At 47.4% G+C, this 18,410-nt stretch overlaps 1 protein-coding gene and 2 pseudogenes across 1 annotated transcript; all 3 read left to right on the top strand.

The window, feature by feature from the left end:
• The first annotated feature begins 536 nt into the window (after positions 1 to 536).
• LOC122692007 (EP300-interacting inhibitor of differentiation 2) lies at positions 537 to 2,115 on the top strand. The gene has a single exon (XM_043899151.1). The coding sequence runs from the start codon at positions 704 to 706 to the stop codon at positions 1,361 to 1,363; it is 660 nt and encodes a 219-aa protein (XP_043755086.1). The 5' UTR covers positions 537 to 703; the 3' UTR covers positions 1,364 to 2,115.
• A 5,525-nt stretch (positions 2,116 to 7,640) lies between these two features.
• Positions 7,641 to 7,764, top strand: LOC122693014 (annotated as a pseudogene).
• Positions 7,765 to 17,655: 9,891 nt separating this feature from the next.
• Positions 17,656 to 18,294, top strand: LOC122692005 (annotated as a pseudogene).
• The last annotated feature ends 116 nt before the right edge of the window (positions 18,295 to 18,410 follow it).

The following is an 18,410-nucleotide window of genomic DNA, read 5'->3' as shown; positions in this document are numbered from 1 at the left end:
GGGAGGAAGGATTCTGGGATACTAGAAATAATTCCTTGACCCGAGTGGTGGTCATACGGACGTTCATTTTGCGATAAGTCATTCGGTTGTATATTTATATTTTGTATATTTTTTTCTGCATGGTATGTTGTACCAAAAAAAAAAAAGTTGAGAAGACTTTCCTGGCGGCGCACACCTTCATGGATCACAGTCTTGTCGTGGTGAAAAGACGTGCGAACTCAATGCAGCTATGAGCCATGCCGTGCAGGGCCACCCAAGACAGGTCATAGTGAAGAGTTCTGACAAAAGGTGGTCCACTGGAGGAGAGAATGGCAAACCACTTCGGTATCCTTGCCTGAAGAATCCCATGGACAGAGGAGCCTGGCGGGCTAAAGTCCGTAGGGTCGCAAAGAGTGGGACACACGACTGAAGCGGCCTAACACACCGCCCTCAGACGTTCCCGGGAAGATTTCAGGTGTGTTGGCTCTTCCAGCCGCTAGGTGGCACCTGGAAGACTGCAGGCGCGCGGGCAGGACGCATGCGCAGTGCTCAATTTCAGCCGCACACCCTCCGCTCGGGCACCTGAGTTTGCACACACAGCGTGGAGCAGTGTGCACAGCGCTCACGCACGCGCAGTTACGTGCACGTACGTGCACATCGCTAACCGCGCTGTGCCCTTATCCCAGTATTTGTGGGAGCGGCCGAGCTGACCCCGCGACCCGGGATGTCCGAGCTGCCCGCGGACAAAGGTGTCCCGCCGGCGGGCGCAGTAAATGACAACGGCGACGTCCGGCAGGCGGAGGTAGGCGGCCGGAGGCCGGAGCCGGCCCCCGCGCAGCCTGTGGAGGCCAGGGACCGTCCGATGGCGGCGGCCGGAGAAGGTCCAATGGCTTCACCCGGGGAAGGTCCGGTGCCGGAGGCCAGGGAAGGTCCGATGGCGGCGTCCAGAGAAGGCCTGGGGGCAGCGGCCAGGGAAGCCCGGATGGCAGAGGTCGCCCGATTGTTGGCGGAGCCAGCGGAGGAAGAGGGTCCCGAGGGCAGACCCCGGTCCAGGCCCGGGAACGGCCCAGGCCTTGCTGCGTTGCCATATCTCCGCCTCCGTCACCCACTTGGCGTTTTAGGAATTAATTACCAGCAGTTCCTCCGCCACTATCTGGAACACTACCCGATTGCTCCTGGCCGAATCCAGGAGCTTGAAGGACGCCGCAGGAGATTTGTGGAAGCCTGCAGAGCCAGGGAAGCGGCGTTTGACGCCGAGTATCAGCGGAATCCTCAGAGGATGGATTTTGATATTTTAACATTTAGTATAACTCTGACTGCATCTGAAATTATCAATCCTCTGATAGAAGAACTTGGTTGTGATAAGTTTATCAGTAGAGAATAGTTTAATGATGCAAATACTTTCAGAACCTCTGCCTTCAAGACAGTATTATACACCACTCCTGTAACTTGATTTTACAAAGTACGTGAGAATAAGGCAAAGCACAGTTGGGGAAAAAAAGGAAGCTTATCAAGAAAAACTCAGAAGAAATGGAAAAAAAGGTCAAAACCTTATGACTCTTCTGACGTCCTTTGAGTTTGTGATTGACCCAGATTCTTTTCCCAGCATTGTGGAGATGGCTTTTCAAATTGCTTCACTGAAGTGAAGAATGGTTTTCTAAAATTGAGACTTGATGAAGAAAAACTGCCAATAGAGCCCATGGTGACGAAAGAAATCATCAAATAGCAGTGATAGGAACAGGAATTCCTGTAGGACTGGAAGGCCATGGAGAGAACTGGAAATTGTCAGTTCTGATGATTCTTCTTGAGTTTTCTTCACGTCAGTTTCAATAGAAGTTTTTAGTGTAAGATTGGTTTTGTGTTTTATGAGGCATTTCAAAGGACAAGCAAAGTCAATGCTGTATATATTATACGATAAATTGTGTATTCAAGAATATCTGAAATTTCTGGATTTTTTTCTTTTTTAATACCGTTTTGGTAAATATTTATAAGCCCCCCAGATATAAAATGCACAATGAAAATTCTTCTATCTCTGTCCCCCCTCCACCCAGTGCTTAGTACAATTCCCATCTGTAACCACAGTACTTCTGTCTTTCCAGTTTCCCTATATATACACAAGTAAATGCAAAGCTGGGTGGTTTTTTGGTTTTGCTTTCTTCATTACAGAAGTTGGCAAATTATATTTATCGATTTATGCATTGCATTTTCAGTAAGAACCAAAGGAGGTACATTTCATTCCATTCTGTGATTATGTTGTAATTTACATAACCAGGAACATACTGGTGGGCATTGAGGTTTTTTCCCATCATTTTCTATTGGCCCCAAAATAAAAAGCTATAATAATCTTGCCTGCATATCTCATAGCATGGGCACAAATATAGTATTACTCTGATTCTAAATGCAGTTTTCATATACTGACATCTCTGAAATTGAGGTCTATCTTACATTTGATGATGAATACAGCATTTTCATAAAATAATGGCACATCTTAGATTCTTTATTATATAGAATATCTGTAGTATGTGCGTGCATGCTAAGTCGCTTCAATCATGTCCAACTCTGTGCAACCCTATGGACTGTAGCCTGCCAGGCTCCTCTGTCCATGGGATTCTCAGGCAAGAATACTGGAGTGGGTTGCCATGCCCTCCTCCAGAAGATCTTCCCGACCCAGGGATTGAACCTGCATCGAACCTGCATCTCTTACATCTCCTGCATTGGCAGGCGGGTTCTTCACCACTAGCGCCACCTGGGAAGCTCTCTGTAGTACGTAAGTTTGTAGGATTTCCAGAAGTGAGAATTCTGAGCTGAATGCACCTATTTGAAAGTGTATAGATATTGCTATGTTGCCTTCCATCCTTGTTGTACCACTTTGCACTCCCACGAGCAATTGCTGGTGGTCGGCATTTCCCCTATAGCCTCACCAACAGTGTTATCAAATGTCTGAATTTTGCCAATCTAGAAAGGTGAAAAATGGCATAAGAGTTTTAATTTGCTTTTCTCTCCTTATGAGTGAAGTTAAATATCTCTTCATTTGACTCACATGTATTCCCTTTTCCATGAACTATCTGTTCATCTCTTTTGTATGTATGTAATTTTATTTATTACTTTATTTTTGGCTGTGCTGGGTCTTCGTTTGCTGTGTGGGCCTTCCCTAGTTGCAGACAGCAGGGGCTACTCTCTGGTTGCAGTGCGTGGTCTTCTCATTGTGGTGGCTTCTCTTGTTGAGGAGCTTGGGCTCTAGGGCTTGCAGGCTTCAGTAGTTGTGGCGTGTAGGAAATTCCCGGGCTCTAGAGCACAGGCTGAATAGTTGAGGCGCACAGACTTGGCTGCTCCAAGACCTTTGGGATCTTCCCAGATCAGGGATTGAGCCCACGCTTCCTGTATTGGCAGGTAGATTCTTTACCACTGAGCCACCAGGGAAGCCCCTATTCATATCTTTTCTCTCTTTCTCTCCTGAATCATTTTGTCCTTTCTTTATTGACTGTGGTAACTACTAATGACATAGTGAGATGAGACATGATAATAGATTATAATGTGAGTTATGGATATTTTTTCCTGTTTTGTCATTTGTCTTTCATTTTCCTGAAAGCCTTTTGGCATGGAGATTTTTGCTTTTGTTTCCTCTTTTCTTTTAAACCTGCCAGATTTGGGGAATTTCTTACCAGTCCAGTGCTGGGCCGTGGGTTTGATCCCTGGTGGGGAAATGAAGATTCTGCAAGCTTCCAGGCATGGCCATAAAAAAGAGAGAGAGAGAAACCTGCAAGATTTTGAATCTCAAGGTTTTCTTGGTATGTATGTATGTGTATGGTTTCATTATTCATATGTGAATCTTTGAACCATATGGAATTTATCCTGATCTACATACAGTATAAAGTAACGATCTAATTTTCTTTTTTAGATGGCTACCTGGCTGCCCCAACACCAGTTACTAACCAGCCCAGCTTTTCCCTCCTAACTTTGTTTAAAGATGCTTCTTCATCATATACTAAACTGTAGCTTAAATTTTCTAATTAATTTTACATGTAATGGCAATGGTCTTTGTCGCTAAGTTGTGTCCCACTCTCTGCAACCCCAGGGTTTGTAGCCCACCAGGTTTCCCTGTCCATGAAGTTTCCCAGGCAAGAATGCTGGAGTGGGTTGCCATTTCCTTCTCCAGGGGATCTTCCCAATCCAAAGATCAAACCCGCGTCTCCTGCATCTCCTGCACTGGCAGGCGGATACTTTGCTGCTGAACCACTAGGGAAGCCCATCTCATTATACTCCATTTTCAGAGTGTTCTGGCCCTTTTTGTTTCTGTTTATTACTATATCAACCTTAAAGTCAGCTTACCTTATTTCGAACAAAGTTCTTTATTAGACTCACATTACATTTAATATTTAATAAATCTGGAATAACTGTTATTTCTAACATACCCAAATGATTCGTTTTTCCATTTTTTAAAAATTGAACTTTATTTACTTATTTATTTTTGACTGCGGTGGGTCTCCGTGGCTTTGGGCAGGCTTTTCTCTAGTTACAGCGAGCGGGGATCACCCCACTTCGGTGCGGTGTGCACCCCGCTTCTCATTGCGGTGGCTTCTCTTGTGGGGCACAGGCTCTGGGCGCACAAGCTCAGTAGTTGTGGCTCACGGGCTTAGTTGCTCTGCTATATGTGGAATTCGCCCCATCGTGTCTCTTGCATTGGCAGGCAGATTTTTATCCACGGCACCACCAGGGAAGGAAGTCCTGTTTTTCCATTTGTTAAAAACTTCCTTTGTATCCTCCAGAAGAGTATTCATGTTTGTCCTTAAATGAAAGTTCCTAAAGTAGGTCTTTCATGGATCTAATCGTTTATTTGTCGGTATTTTATCTTTTATGGTTTTTCTATAGTAAATGAGGATTATCTGTGTTATATTTCCTTCCTTTTTTAAATATTTATTTATTTGGCTGTGCCGGGTCTTATTTGCAGCAGGCAGCATCTTTAGTTGCGGCATGCGGGCTCTTAGTTGTAGCATGTGGGATCTAGTTCCCTGACCAGGGCTCGAACCCGGGCCCCGTGCATCGGGAACTCAGAGTCTTAGCCACTGGAGTACCAGGGAAGTCCCTGTGTTATATTTCCTAAAAGCTTGCCCCCGTATATTTGAAAATAATTCATTGCTGCATATTTATTTGATAGCCTGTTAACATCCTGAATTCTCTGTTTTACCATAGTTTTTCATTTGAATCTCCTAGGTTGGGGAACATGTCATATGCAAACAGTGACAGTATGGCCCTTTTATAATCTTCATACCTCTGACTTCTTTCTCTTTGTTAGTTCCTTGGCTAGTACTTTCTAAGGTAAAATAATATGAATGATAGTGTGTCAGGAAGCGTTTAACAAGAGGCTTCCTGTGTGCTGTTTTGGATCTGTCAGGAACCCTCTGGCCCTTATTGATTATTCAGGAATTAAGAGGAGAGGCACGCCTTTCCCAGTGCTGAGGAATCCAGGCATTTCTCATTACAGTGATAAGTACCCTCTTCCTTCTTATGAAAAGGTGATTGTTTGCAACTCTCTCTTTGATAGCAAGTCTGGAATTTTAATCTTTATCTTTGCTGAGAATAACTACAGTATATATGCCCATGCCATGTTGATTAAAACACCTTTGCTCCATCAGAGCTTTGGTCCCCGTGTCTGTCTGTCTTTCTTTCTTTCTTTCTATTCTTCCTGTCTTTCTCTCTCTCTCTCTCTCTCTTTCTGGCTAATTCCTTGGAGCGTGGAGGCCCGCTGAGCTCACTTTCTTGCCCGGGCTTCTAAGCCCCTCTCGAGAAGGCACGCCGCGCCTTCACCCACTCGAGAGGGCGCCCGGTGCCTACGTGCAGCAGCGAGCGCCCTAAGAACAGGACTCTATCGGCTTTCCGCGTAAACCAGGGGATGTCAGCCTCTTTCTCTCTCTTAACTCTCCGGACCACTAGGTTCCGGTCCATTAAAGGACCAACAAGCGCTATCAGCCTCTTTCTCTCGCTTACTTTCTTATCGTCGACTCCGGACCAGCAGGTTCCGGTCCATTAAAGGACCAACAATAGTGAAACGTCCCAAATTTTGTCAGAAGCCTTTTTTTTTTTTTTGACTGTGCCCAGTCTTCACTGCCATGTTGCAGAGAGTGGGGGCTACTCTCCAGTTGTGGTGCTCAGGCTTCTCATTGTAGCGACTTCTCTTATTGCAGATCCCAGGTCCTAGAGCTTGGCTCAGTAGTTGTGGTTCAGGGGCTTAGTTGCCCCTAGGCGTACGGGATTTGGGGATTTTCCTATATTAGGGATCTAACCCATGTCTCCTGCACTGGCAGGCGAATTCTTTACCACTGAGCCACCAGGGAAGCTCTCAAAGGCCTTTTCATAATCTATGAGGGTATTATATTTCTATCTACCACCATGATTGTATTCTTGCAATTCTTGCATTCTTCAATGATCCTATGAGGTATAATCCACCCCCCTTTCTTTGGCCCTGCCAAGCGGTTGGCAGGATCTTAGTTCTCCAAACAGGGGAACAGTTCCCCAAACAGGGCTCAGCAGTGAAAGCGCCAAGTGCTAACCACTAGACTACCAGGGGATTCCCCTGGCCACTTCTTAGATTCCATTTCTATGAGACCTGCATGCACAGAAACTAAATTTTGTTTCTTTTTCTCCTGTTAATCTGTCTTGTGTTAATTTTACTATTAGTCCAGCCACGAGACCTCAGGACGGATGCAGGGCGAAATTTCCCCTTCCCTACCAGTTCCTTCATACCTTTCCAATCAAGTCCACTCTCACAACAGACCCTTTCACTTTGGTAGCCTTGACTGAAGATCTGGAGCGGGGTGGGGTGGGGGGACGGTCACAGGGTCACCCCATGGAGGACAGTCCTCCCCACCTGGCTGGCTCCTTTCAACTTCTCTGTACCTCAACCCTTTTTCCCCTCTCCCCTCTTCCCCTTTCATCTCAGGAGCAAAATCAAGTCCTCTTTTTGTCTCTCAAAGCACTTTAAGGAGCCTTTGCTTTTGCCCGGACAATTTAAGCAGCAGTGTCACCATGTAGTGACTTCATACCAACTCCCCAGGTCAAGGACACAGCACTCAGTTACAGACACCTGCTGTAAGTTCAGGGGTCCCGGCCTCGCCCACTTCTGACTGGCTGGTTTCAAGTTCAAGGATTCTCACTCCCCATGCAGTTTCAATAATGTGCTAAGATGACTCACAGAACTCAAGAAAGCACCATAGTTATGATTATAGTTTCATGATAGCCAAAGATACAAATGATAACCCCAGCTCAGAGAAACAGACAAGTAGGACCAGATCTGGGAGGGTTTCCCAAATGTGACATTATTGCCATCCTCAGGGACGCATCATCCTGCCAACACATCCATGTATGAAAACATGCAGTGAAAGCAAAAGTCACTTAGTCATGTCTGACTCTTTGTGAGCCCATGGACTATACAGTGCATGGAATTCTCCAGGCCAGAATACTGGAGTAGGTAGCCTTTCCCTTCTCCAGGGGATTTTCCCAACCCAGGGATCGAACCCAGGTCTCCCACATTGCAGGTGGAATCTTTACCAGCTAAGCCACAAGGGAAGCCCAAGAATACTGGAGTGGGTAGCCTATCCCTTCTCCAGGGGATCTTCCTGACCCAGAAATCGAACCGGGGTCTCCTGAATTGCAGGCGGATTCTTAGCTTTGCGCAGTGGCAGTATCGTAGCCAATGAGGTTTATCCGAGGCACGATTATTGCTAATTGAAAACTGAATTGCAGGCGGATTCTTTACCAACTAAGATATGAGGGAAGCCTGAAAACATGCAGCGTATTTACCAACCAGGGAAGCTCACCGAGCCCTGAACACGTTAGTCACTCAGCACATCCGACTTTTTCCATCTCCATGGACTGTAGCCCCCCAGGCTCCTCTGTCCATGGAATTCTCTAGGCAAGAAAACTGGAATGGGTAGCCATTCTCTTCTCCAGGGGATCTTCCTGACCCAGGGATTGAACCCAGGTCTCCTGTATTGTAGGCAGATTCTTTACCGTCTGGGTCACCAGGCTCAGACTTAAATTGCAAGGTTCAAAGTCCCTAAAACCCCCGGGGTGGCCCAAACCTCTCCCAACCTGAGTAACAAAGACACTCCTATTATAACAGGGACAGCTGCTAGCAGGCACAGATTACCGTTACCAGGCAACCTTTATCGCCATTCCACTTGCTAGCTCAGAGGTTAGAGGCCTCCTTTGGCCAGTGATCCTGCGGTTGGTGGTTCTCCTGTGGAGACTGAGGTAAGAGGTGGATCACAACCTTCTCCCAGGGGCCCTCCAGACTCTCCAGCCTCGGGCTGGTGGGTGAGCTAAGAGGCCCAGGGAACAGGCTTGGGCTGTGTCCAACAGGACGCCAGGGTCCTCACCAAGGCCACCCTGGCAGGGCCCAGGCCTTGAGGCAGTGGTGAGCGGCTTCTGTCCCTGCCACCATGGCCTAACGGCAGTGGCAGCCAGCATGGGTCACAGTCTGCGGGACCCAGCCCCTGTTTGGACAGCCTGAAGTCTGAGGGCCTGTTAAATCCTGGGCACCCAGCCCCTCAGACATGGCAGCTGGGCAGGGCATGGGGACCTGGCCTGGAGGGTACCGCCATCTGAGATCTGCCTCTTCAGCCAGACCTGGGCACTGTGGGAGGACCCAGACTGGGTGCTGTGCTGGATAAACGCTCCCCGGCGGGGTAACGACCCCTGCAGGGAACCCCCCCCCCCCCTTAGCCAGGACCCGGATTCAGAGGGTGAAAGTTGTACCTTGGGACATTGCCCTTTCTTTAGAGAGTAACGTGTTAGGAGATTTACAGGAACATCATTACCTGACCTTTGACCTAACTTCAAGCACAAAGGATCTGACACCAGGAAGCTTACAACAACCAACCATGTCTCTCCCTCACCTTGCCAGTAAAAGGGCTTTGCTGAAAGCTTTCGAGTTTGGGATTTTTAAGGCACGAGCCACATCTCCTTGAGCGGCCCTGTAATAAACATTTCTCTGTTCCAAACCCCGACGTCTTGGTGTTATTTGACCTCACTGTGCATTGGACTTACATTCAGAAACACTGTCGCTGGAAATTCCAAAGACTTACATGACACCTTCTGGGAACCAGGGACAAAGTCCAGGCAAATTAACATGATAGTTCTTCCAAACTAATACTGGCCTCTCTTTATGAACTCTGGGGGAAGAGAGTCTCTGCCCCCAAGATTGATGTTCCAGTTATCTCTCTGTGCAACAAAGCACCCTAAAATTTAGTGGCTTTAAGCAACAACTATCTTTTCACTGTTCACTCTTCTGGAGGTTGACGGGCTCAGCTCAGCAGTTCTGCTCCTGGGATGTTGGCCGGAAGCTCAGTTAGGCTGGAATGTCCAGGACATGTCACTCACCCGTCTGTCATCCTGGTCGGGGCAGGCTGGAAGGCTGGGCCTCTCCCTTCATGGAGTTCCAAACCCTCTTCCTCTCCAACACTGTAGCCAAATTTCTTTCTTTCATTTTTTCTTCTTCGTTGCAGTGGGTCTTCATCACTACTCTTGGGCTTTCTCTAGTTGTGAAGAGCAGGGGCTACTCTCCATTTAGGTGCACCAACTCCTCATTGCGTTGGCTTCTCTTGTTGCAGAGCACAGGCTCTAGGCACACGGGCTTTAGTAGCTGCAGCATGCGGGCTCAGTAGTTGGGGCACACAGGCTTAGTTAGTTGCCCCACAGCATATGTGATCTTCCCGGACCACGGATCGAACCCGTGTCCCCTGCATTGGCAGGCAGATTCTTATCCACTGCACCACCAGGGAAGTCCTGCCAGATTTCTTATGTGGCTGCCTCCAAAAGTGGGCTTCCAAAAGTGCAAAAGTGGGAAGCTGCCAGGCCCTCCGATAGCTCACGCCCCAAGCTAGCACATTTCTGCCTCATTCTATGGGTTATAAAGTCCCAGCTCATTTCAGGGGAGGGGAGGCCATACCCAAGGAGGCGAATCCTGAGCGCTGTGGTTCATGAGGGGCCATCTTTGGAAACCAGTCACATAGATGATATACCCACCATGGTCATTCATTAAGAGTGCTTTATATATGGCATCTCATGGAATTTTCACAGTTGTAAAGACTATTAGCGTTAGCATATGTATTTTACAGATAAGAAAACTGAGGCTCACTAGCTGTCTCAATAGGGGTCCTCCTGAGAAATAGCACTAATAGGAAAAACTTCTGTCATTTATGTTTGTGTGTATGTGCGTATAATGTACATTATACATGTATACATATATACTGTATACGGGCTTCCCAGGTGGCACTTGTGGTAAAGAACCCACCTGCCAATAAAGGAGACATAAGAGACATGGGTTCGATCCCTGGGTCGGGAGGATCCCCTGGAGGAGGGCATGGCAACTCACTCCAGTATTCTTTGCCCGAAGAATCCCACACAGAGGAGCCTGGCGGGCTACAATCCATAGGGTTTCAAAGAGTCGGACATGACTGAAACAACTGAACATGCATACTGTACAGACAAAGAGAAAAAGATTTTAAGGAACTGGCTCACAATTTGTGGAGGCTGGCAAGTCCAAAATTCAAAGGGGAAGCCAGCAGTCTGGTAACTTAGGTAAAGCTCATGTTGTGGTCTTGAATGTGAAGGCTAGAAACTCAGGCAGAATATCTATGTTGCAATCTGAAGAAAAATTCCACTTTTTAAAAAACCTTTTGGCTGCTCAGCATGTGTGGGATCTTAGTTCCCTGCCCAGGGATCAAACCCAAGCTCCCTGCATTGGCAGTGAGGAGTCTTAACCACTGAATTGCCAGGGAAGTCCACTATTTCAAGAAACTTGAGTTTTTGCTCTTAAGGCCTTCAAGTGATTGGATGAGGCCCACCCACATTATGAAAAGACATTCGCTTCGATTAGAGCCAACTATGTATAATCACATGTAAGAAATGCCTTTGCAGCAGCACCTAGACTAGAATTTGACCAAACAACTGGTTACCACAGTCTAGCCAAGTGGACACAAAATTAACCATCACACTTGCCCAAGTTCATGCAGCTAAGAAGCAGTACAATTAGGACTCAAACCCTAGTCTGACTTCCAAAACTGATACTCATAATCAATTCATCAGTGATTGCCAAAATGCACCACCTTCAGAAAGGAACTGGAGTGCTGATGAGAAAACGTTTTTACCCAGGACTCCACTCTGACTTGAGAAGACACTTCTTGAGATGTCTACCCACTATGTCCTCCTTTCTCCAAGAATCTCATTCCACCCTCTTAATGATATTTGACCATTATGACTTTACTTCCCACGTGACGATAGTTGATTTGACCGATGGTGGCACTTCAACTAGGCAGAGGCAATGAAATACTCCAATACTGGACCTGGACTGTCACGGTTCAAATCCCTGCTCTGCTTCTTACCAGCAGTGAGCATGAAGGGAACTACTCAACTTCTCAGTCTTTCATCTGTAAAATGGGAGTGATGTTAATGGTCTTGACCTCATGGAGTTACATTATGAAAAATTATCCACAGTCTGCAAGTAAGACAATTGATGACTGCACGCCCTTTCAATGTCACATTGAGACTTGCTTAACCGGCTCAGCTAAGTATTACTGAATTCTCAAGGACAATGTTTCTGAAATTTTTTGGTCTCAAAAAATTTAACCTCTTTAGCCTCATAAAAATTATTGACAACACCAAAGAGCTCTTGTTTATGTGCATTATGTCTGTCAATATTTACTGTATCAGAAATTAAGACTGTTTCTAAAATATGTATTTGCTTCATTTTTTAAATGTTTTTAAAATCATTAGGGAATTCCCTGGTGGTCCAGTGGTTAGAGGGCTTCCCTGGTGACTCAGTGGTCAAGAATCCACCCGCCATCCACCCACCCATCCATGCAGGAGATGCAGTTTCCATCCCTGGGTTGGCAAGAACCCCGGAGAAGGAAATGGCAACCCACTCCAGTATCCTTGCCTCGGAAATCCCATGACAGAGGAGCCTAGCAGGCTACAGTCCACCAGGTTGCAAAAAAGTCAGACCTCACTTAGCAATTAAACAACAACAACCGGTAGTTATGGCTCTTGGAGTTCACTGCCAAGGGCCCAGGTTCAATCCCTGGTCAGGGAACTAAGATCCCACAAGCCAGGCAGCACAGCCACCATAAATAAAGAAATTAAATTACATGTTAACTATTTAATGAAAAATAGCTGGGCTTCCCAGGTGTGTCAGTGGGTAAAGAATGCAGGAGATGCAGGAGACTCAGGCTGGATCCCTGGGTCGGGAAGATCCCCTGGAGGAGAAACGGCAACCCACTCTAATATTCTTGCCTGGAGAATCCCATGGACAGAGGAGCCTGACAGGCTACAGTCCGCCCATAGGGTCGCAAAGCGTTGGACACAACTGAAACAACTGAAGCAGGCACGAAAAATAACTGTTTCAGAAGATAACATCAGCAACTTGGCAGATGAAAAACTCTTTCCTCTTCAATCTACAACCACTAAAACATTCACAACACAATAAAGGCACCTCGGTCCACCAGACCAGGTGTCCAGAGAATTCCACACATCTGTACACGTAGAGGGGGTTGGACAGGGACAAACCTTACAACCCTGGACCCAGCTCCCCGCCACCCTCGCCCTCCCCTCGGGGGCGGAGTCTGCAAGAAGCGCGGATCCCGAAAGTAAGCGAAGAGCCCACCGTCTCCGAGCCCCAGACGGCGATACCAGCAATACTGGCAGAAACAAGGCATCGGTGACCCCAGAGGCACAAGGAGCAATAAGGAGGGTTTGGAGCAACCGTAAAAGCCATGGAGGGTGGCAAGGGCCAGTGTAACCAGAGGCGGCGCCGAAAAGAGAAATCCAAACCTTCTGCTATAGCACCACCTACTGGAAAATGGGAGAAACGCCTCAACTTTTTCTTGCGGGTCTCCCCTCGCTCGCGGTACTTTAGTTCCCCAACCAGGGTTTGAACACTGGCCCTTGACAATGAGCATTCAGAGTCCTAACCACTGGACCGCCAGGGAACTCTCTGGAACGCCTCAATTTCTAACCTGTTAAATCGTTAGCACCAAGCAGAAAAGGGTCCCCTACTTCAGATACAACGGCAGAGGAGCAACGCGTCAAGAACCATGAAGAACCACGGAAACACTGTGACCCAAAAGAAAATGACAATCCTCCAGAAATTAAACTTGAAGTTGCAGAGTGTTGAGATCTCACTGGTAGAGAATTCAAAATAGTTCTATGAAGAAAATCAAAGAGCTACAAGAAAATTCAGAAAGGTAGTTCAGTGAACTCGGGATTAAAATTAATGAACAGATGAAATACTTTACCAAAGAAATTGAAACTCTAAAGAGAAATTAGAAATTCTGGAGCAGGAGAATTCAGTAGATGAGATGAAGAATACACCAGAAAGCATTGGAAATAGAGCACGCAATGTTTGGAAAAGACAATTAACAAGCTTGAAGATAGAAATCTATAAGTAATACAAGTAGAAGAGAAAATAGCAATAAGATTTTTTAAATGAGGAAATTTTAGGAGGGCTATCTGTTTTAGCAATGGCAACATTAGGGGAGTGGGTGTCTCAGGAGAAGAGAGGAGAGGGCTGAGAATTTATTTAAAGAAATAATAGGGTGGGAGGGGGGTTCAGGGTGGGGAACACATGTACCCGTGGGGGACTCATGTCAATGTATGTCAAAACCACTACAATTTTGTAAAGTAATTAGCCTCCAATTAAAATAAATTTATATTAAAAAAAAGAAATAATAGGAAGGAATTCCCTGGAAGTTCAGTGGTTAGGACCTTGCGCTCTCACTGCCAAGGGCCAGGGTTCGATCCTTGGTTGGGGAGCTAAGATCTCACAAGCCAAGCAGCGTGGGGGAAAAAGAAAAGCCAGCGCTGGCTCAGCCAGGAAGAGAAAGGACAGGCTTCCGGAGGAGGCCTGAATACCAGGCCACCAACCCAGCTGCCAAGGAGCTACATGAAGCCTCTTTAGCCTTATGACTCTGATGGACCATGACCCCATCATGTAGATTTGGACATTGTTCCGTCAAGTAGAACAGAGCATCAAAACCAAAATAACAAAAATGGGCTTGGGAGGGGGCACTGTTGTAACCCTGGGTCTACTCCAACTCAAAATAAGAAAGAAAAAGAAATAATAGAAAAGCAGCCAAGGCAGCAGAGTGAAGAGGCCCTGGGCTCACCTCCTCTCACCAGCGCGCTCAGGTCACGGCTGTGGGCAGAACAGCCATCAATGAAAAGGAGTTGGAGCCTACCAAATGGGAGCTTCCCTAGTGGTCCAGTGGTTAAGAATCCGTGCTTCCATTGCATAGGGCACGGGTTCAATCCCTGGTGAAGGAACTAAGATTCCGCATGCCTCGCAGTGGGACCAAAAAAAAAAAGACCTAGGGAGGGGAACTTCCCTGGTGGTTCAGGGGCTGCAACTCCAGGGCCCAGGTTCAATCCCTGGTCAGGGAACTAGATCCCACATGCACCAATTAAAGAGCCTACCTGCCTCAACTAAGACCTGGTGCAGCCACGCAAGTAGGAAAAAACCACATACTTTCAAAAAGACTCAGGGAGGGAACCATGGTGCGACAGGTGGGAGGGCAGACTCGTGATACAACCAAATCCCATACCCCAGGGTGGGCAACCCACAAGCTGGAGAACAGATGTCCTGTGGAGGCTCTCCCTCAGGAGAGAGAGTTCTGAGCACCACATCGGGGTCCCCAGCCCCTGACCCCAGCACCAGGAAGATGAGCCCCCAGAGCATTTGGCTTTAAAGTTCAGCAGGGCTTCCCTCGTGGCTCAAACGGTTATGAATCTGCCTGCAATGCAGGAGACCTAGGTTCAATCCCTGGGTCAGGAAGATTCCCTGGAGAAGGGAATGGCAATTCACTCCAGTATTCGTGCCTGGAGAATCCCATGGACAGAGGAGCCTGGTGGGTTATAGTTTATGGGGTCACAAAGAGTCAGGCAGGATGAAGCAACTAACACTTCACTTCAGTGCCGGATTGCCGAAGCCCCACAGGACTCGGGGAGGTGGAGACGACCCTTTAAAAAGGCACTTTGCACTAGACCCAGGGCAAAAGCGGCGATTTGGTGGGAGCCTGGGCCAGACCTACCTGCTGGTCTTGGAGAGCCTCCTGCGGAGGTGGGGGTGACTGTGGCTCCCGGTGGAAACTCGGACATCAGTAGCAGACACGTTGAGGAGCATTTGGCCTAGAGAGCGCGGCGGCTGCCATGTTGGCTCGTGGGTGCGGGAACCGGGCCCCGCCCAGCCGCCTGCGGGGCGTGGGTTCTGGATGCCTCCGGCCGGGCCACTAGAAGGGCAGGGGCATGGTCCCTCCTGTCTTGGTCCGAACTCGGGTTGGAAAAGAATTTCCAGACACAAGGCAGAATGAGAGGAGAGTAGAATTTATTGAACAGGAGATGCTGTTAAAACGGCGGGCTTAGCTCAAGGGAGAGGTGAAGCATTTCCTGGGCTACTAGCCAACTTTCATAGCCTCCAGACAAAGAAAATTTCTGCTGGAAGGTTGCGTTAGGTGATTGGGTGGTGCGCCATAGGGTGTTTACTGGAGTGGGCATCTTTGCCTAATTGGGAGTCAGGCAGCTTGTTAGTGATGATCAGGGGGCTTTTGGAAAGGTTACAAAGGGGGTCAGTCAGCTTCGGAGGTGACCTTGGTTCTGGGTCCTGCTTCTGTGGCCTTGGTGCAAAGCTTCGAACCTGTAGCCTGGGGCAGGACTCAACAGCAACTACTGAGCGATGAAGCACAACTACTGAAGCCAGTGCACCCCAGAGCCTGTGCTCCACAAGAGAAGCCACCGCAATGAGACGCCTACACACTGCAACTAGAGAGCAGCCCCTGCTCTCCACGGCTAGAGAAAGCCTGCATGCAGCAGTAAAAACCCAGTGCAGCCAAAAAAAGAGAGAAAAAGCTATGATCTCCCAGTGCAGGCCAGAACCCTACCCTGGCCCCAGAAGCCACTAGCAGGCCAATGAACCTTTGGCACACGCCAGAGCTCATATCCAATGGTGTCAGGAACCAACTCCCACCCCTACTGCACCATCAATGATCTGAAATGAGCTCTGGGATCCTTGAGCACTGCAACCAGATGCCAGGAGCCAGTTGTACCAGCCAGTAGTCTGGCACTAACCCCAAGACTTAGCTTCACCTGCCAGTGGGTGGGCAACAGCCCCAGAGTCCTCGGGACTCTGACTCCATCCACCAGTGAGCCAGTGCTAGCCCTGGGGCGCCTAGTATTCTGCAACCAGTCACCTCATGACCAGACCCCACTCCCCCCCAAACAACAGCCAGCAGCACTCACACAAGTCAGGGCCTGGCAACCAACCTGAGTAGGGGCCAACCAAGCCTATCAGATTACCCACACGGGGAGCCCTCCGTTACAGAAAGACCCACAGAGCCCACTTAGGGGGAACCCCTAGAGCATATAACTTGGTTGACGAGAGGGGAGTGCACTGCTAGAACACATAGGCTGCCTCCTACAGAGGGTCACTGCTCCAAGGTCAAGAAATGTAACTACAGTGCTCTGGGACAACCCAGAGGGATGGGATGTGGAGGGAGGTGGGAGGGGGGTTGAGGATGGGGGGACACGTGCACCCATGGCTGATTCATGTCGATGTATGGCAAAAACCACCACAATATTAAAGTAATTATCCTCCAATTAAAATAAATTAATTAAAAATAAATAAATAAAATTTTTAAAAAGAAAAATACCCCTGTGATGAGAAACCTGCTCACCACAGCTAGACGGCAGCCCCCGGTCTCCACTCACTGCAACTAAGAGAAAAGCCCTCATGTAGAAATGGAGATCCAGCAGAACCAAAACTACAGAAGTAAATAAATAAAATTTTTTAAAAAGAAAAAGAAAAATAACTCAACATTCAAAAAACTAAAAAAAGAAAAAGAAAAAAATGTTAACTGCCCTGCCACATACATAAAAAGACAAACGGCAACTTACACAAGATGAGATGGTAGAGGACTATGTCCCAGATGGTGGAACAAGATAAAACCCCAGAAGAACTAGGTGGAGACAGGCAATCTACCTGAGAAAGTTTTCAGAGTAATTATCACAAAGATGATAAAGAACTTAGGAGGAGAACAGATATACAGAGTGAGAAATTAGACTTTTTTTTTCAAACAAAAGAGCTAAAAAACATAAAGAACCACCAGAAATGAAGGATACAGTAACTGAACCCAGGACTTCCCCAGTGGTCCTGTGGTTAAGACGCTCCACTCCCAATGCAGGGGGCCTGGGTTCAATCCCTGTTTAGGGAATTAGATTCCACATGCCGAAATTAAAAAAAAAAAAAAAAGATTCCACATGCTACTGCAACTAAAGATGCCACAGGCAGCAATGAAGATCCTTTGTGCTACAACTAAGACCAGGCACAGCCAAATAAATAAACATGTTTGTTTGTTAGTAAAAAAGGAATGGGGGTTATATGAAGGTGTAGTTCTTTGAGGATCACCTTAGAATTCTGCTTACAATAAAAACCTTTATTAAATTACTACCTTATGGTTCCTTATATTTATCTTAGGACATGTTGGGCTTCCCTGTTGGCTCAGACGGTAAAAGCGTCTGCCTGCAATGTGGGAGACCCGGGTTCAATCCCTGGGTCAGGGCCCCCAGCCGCCCAGGACTCCTGTTATAACTGCGGCTCGCCAGCGCCCCAGAAGTTGCCCCTTCTCAGGGGTCATGGTGGGCAGCAAGATGGCGTCTGCCAGCAGGTTCGTTTAGGTAGTCAAGCCACAGACTCCGTTAATAAGGTTCCCTGACAGAAGAGTCATCCTAAACCAAATGTATCAGAAGTTCTAAGATCAGCGGGACTACCATCTCATACTTCTTCAACTTCACAGCATTCTGCTGCTGCTGCTAAGTCACTTCAGTCGTGTCTGACTCTGTGCGACCCCATAGACGGCAGCCCACCAGGCTCCCCCGTCCCTGGGATTCTCCAGGCAAGAACACTGGAGTGGGGTGCCATTTCCTTCTCCAGTGCATGAAAGTGAAAAGTGAAAGGGAAGTCGCTCAGTCGTGTCCGACTCTTAGCGACCCCATGGACTGCAGCCTACCAGGCTCCTCCGTCCGTGGGATTTTCCAGGCAAGAGTACTGGAGTGGGGTGCCATTGCCTTCTCCCTCACAGCATTCTAAGGGAAGTAAATCGCCAGACTGGCTGATGCATCAAGGTCCACCAGACACCGCAGAGATAAGACAAACTTTACCCCAGAAATACAGAAGGAATCTTGTGTCTCAAGAAGAAATTGAATTTATCCAATGTGGAGGTCCAGAATAATCACTGACAATGTGGCTGTTGTTTGTCATCAGACAAAGAAGAGGCTTTCTAAAAAAGGACTTCCAAAATGACAAATGAGAAATTGTATATTAAACAACTTTAATAAATATTCTGTAAAACGGAAAAAAAAGATGAATAGAAAATTTAGATAGACACTTA

The sequence above is a fragment of the Cervus elaphus genome, chromosome 4, assembly GCF_910594005.1.
Source record: "Cervus elaphus chromosome 4, mCerEla1.1, whole genome shotgun sequence".
Classification (NCBI taxonomy): Eukaryota; Metazoa; Chordata; class Mammalia; order Artiodactyla; family Cervidae; genus Cervus; species Cervus elaphus.
This window is presented reverse-complemented; position numbering and strand designations above follow the sequence as displayed.

What these genes read in the sequence shown, in the direction of transcription:
- LOC122692007 (XM_043899151.1), top strand. Translation starts at nt 704, where the DNA reads ATGTCCGAGCTGCCCGCGGACAAAGGTGTCCCGCCGGCGGGCGCAGTA.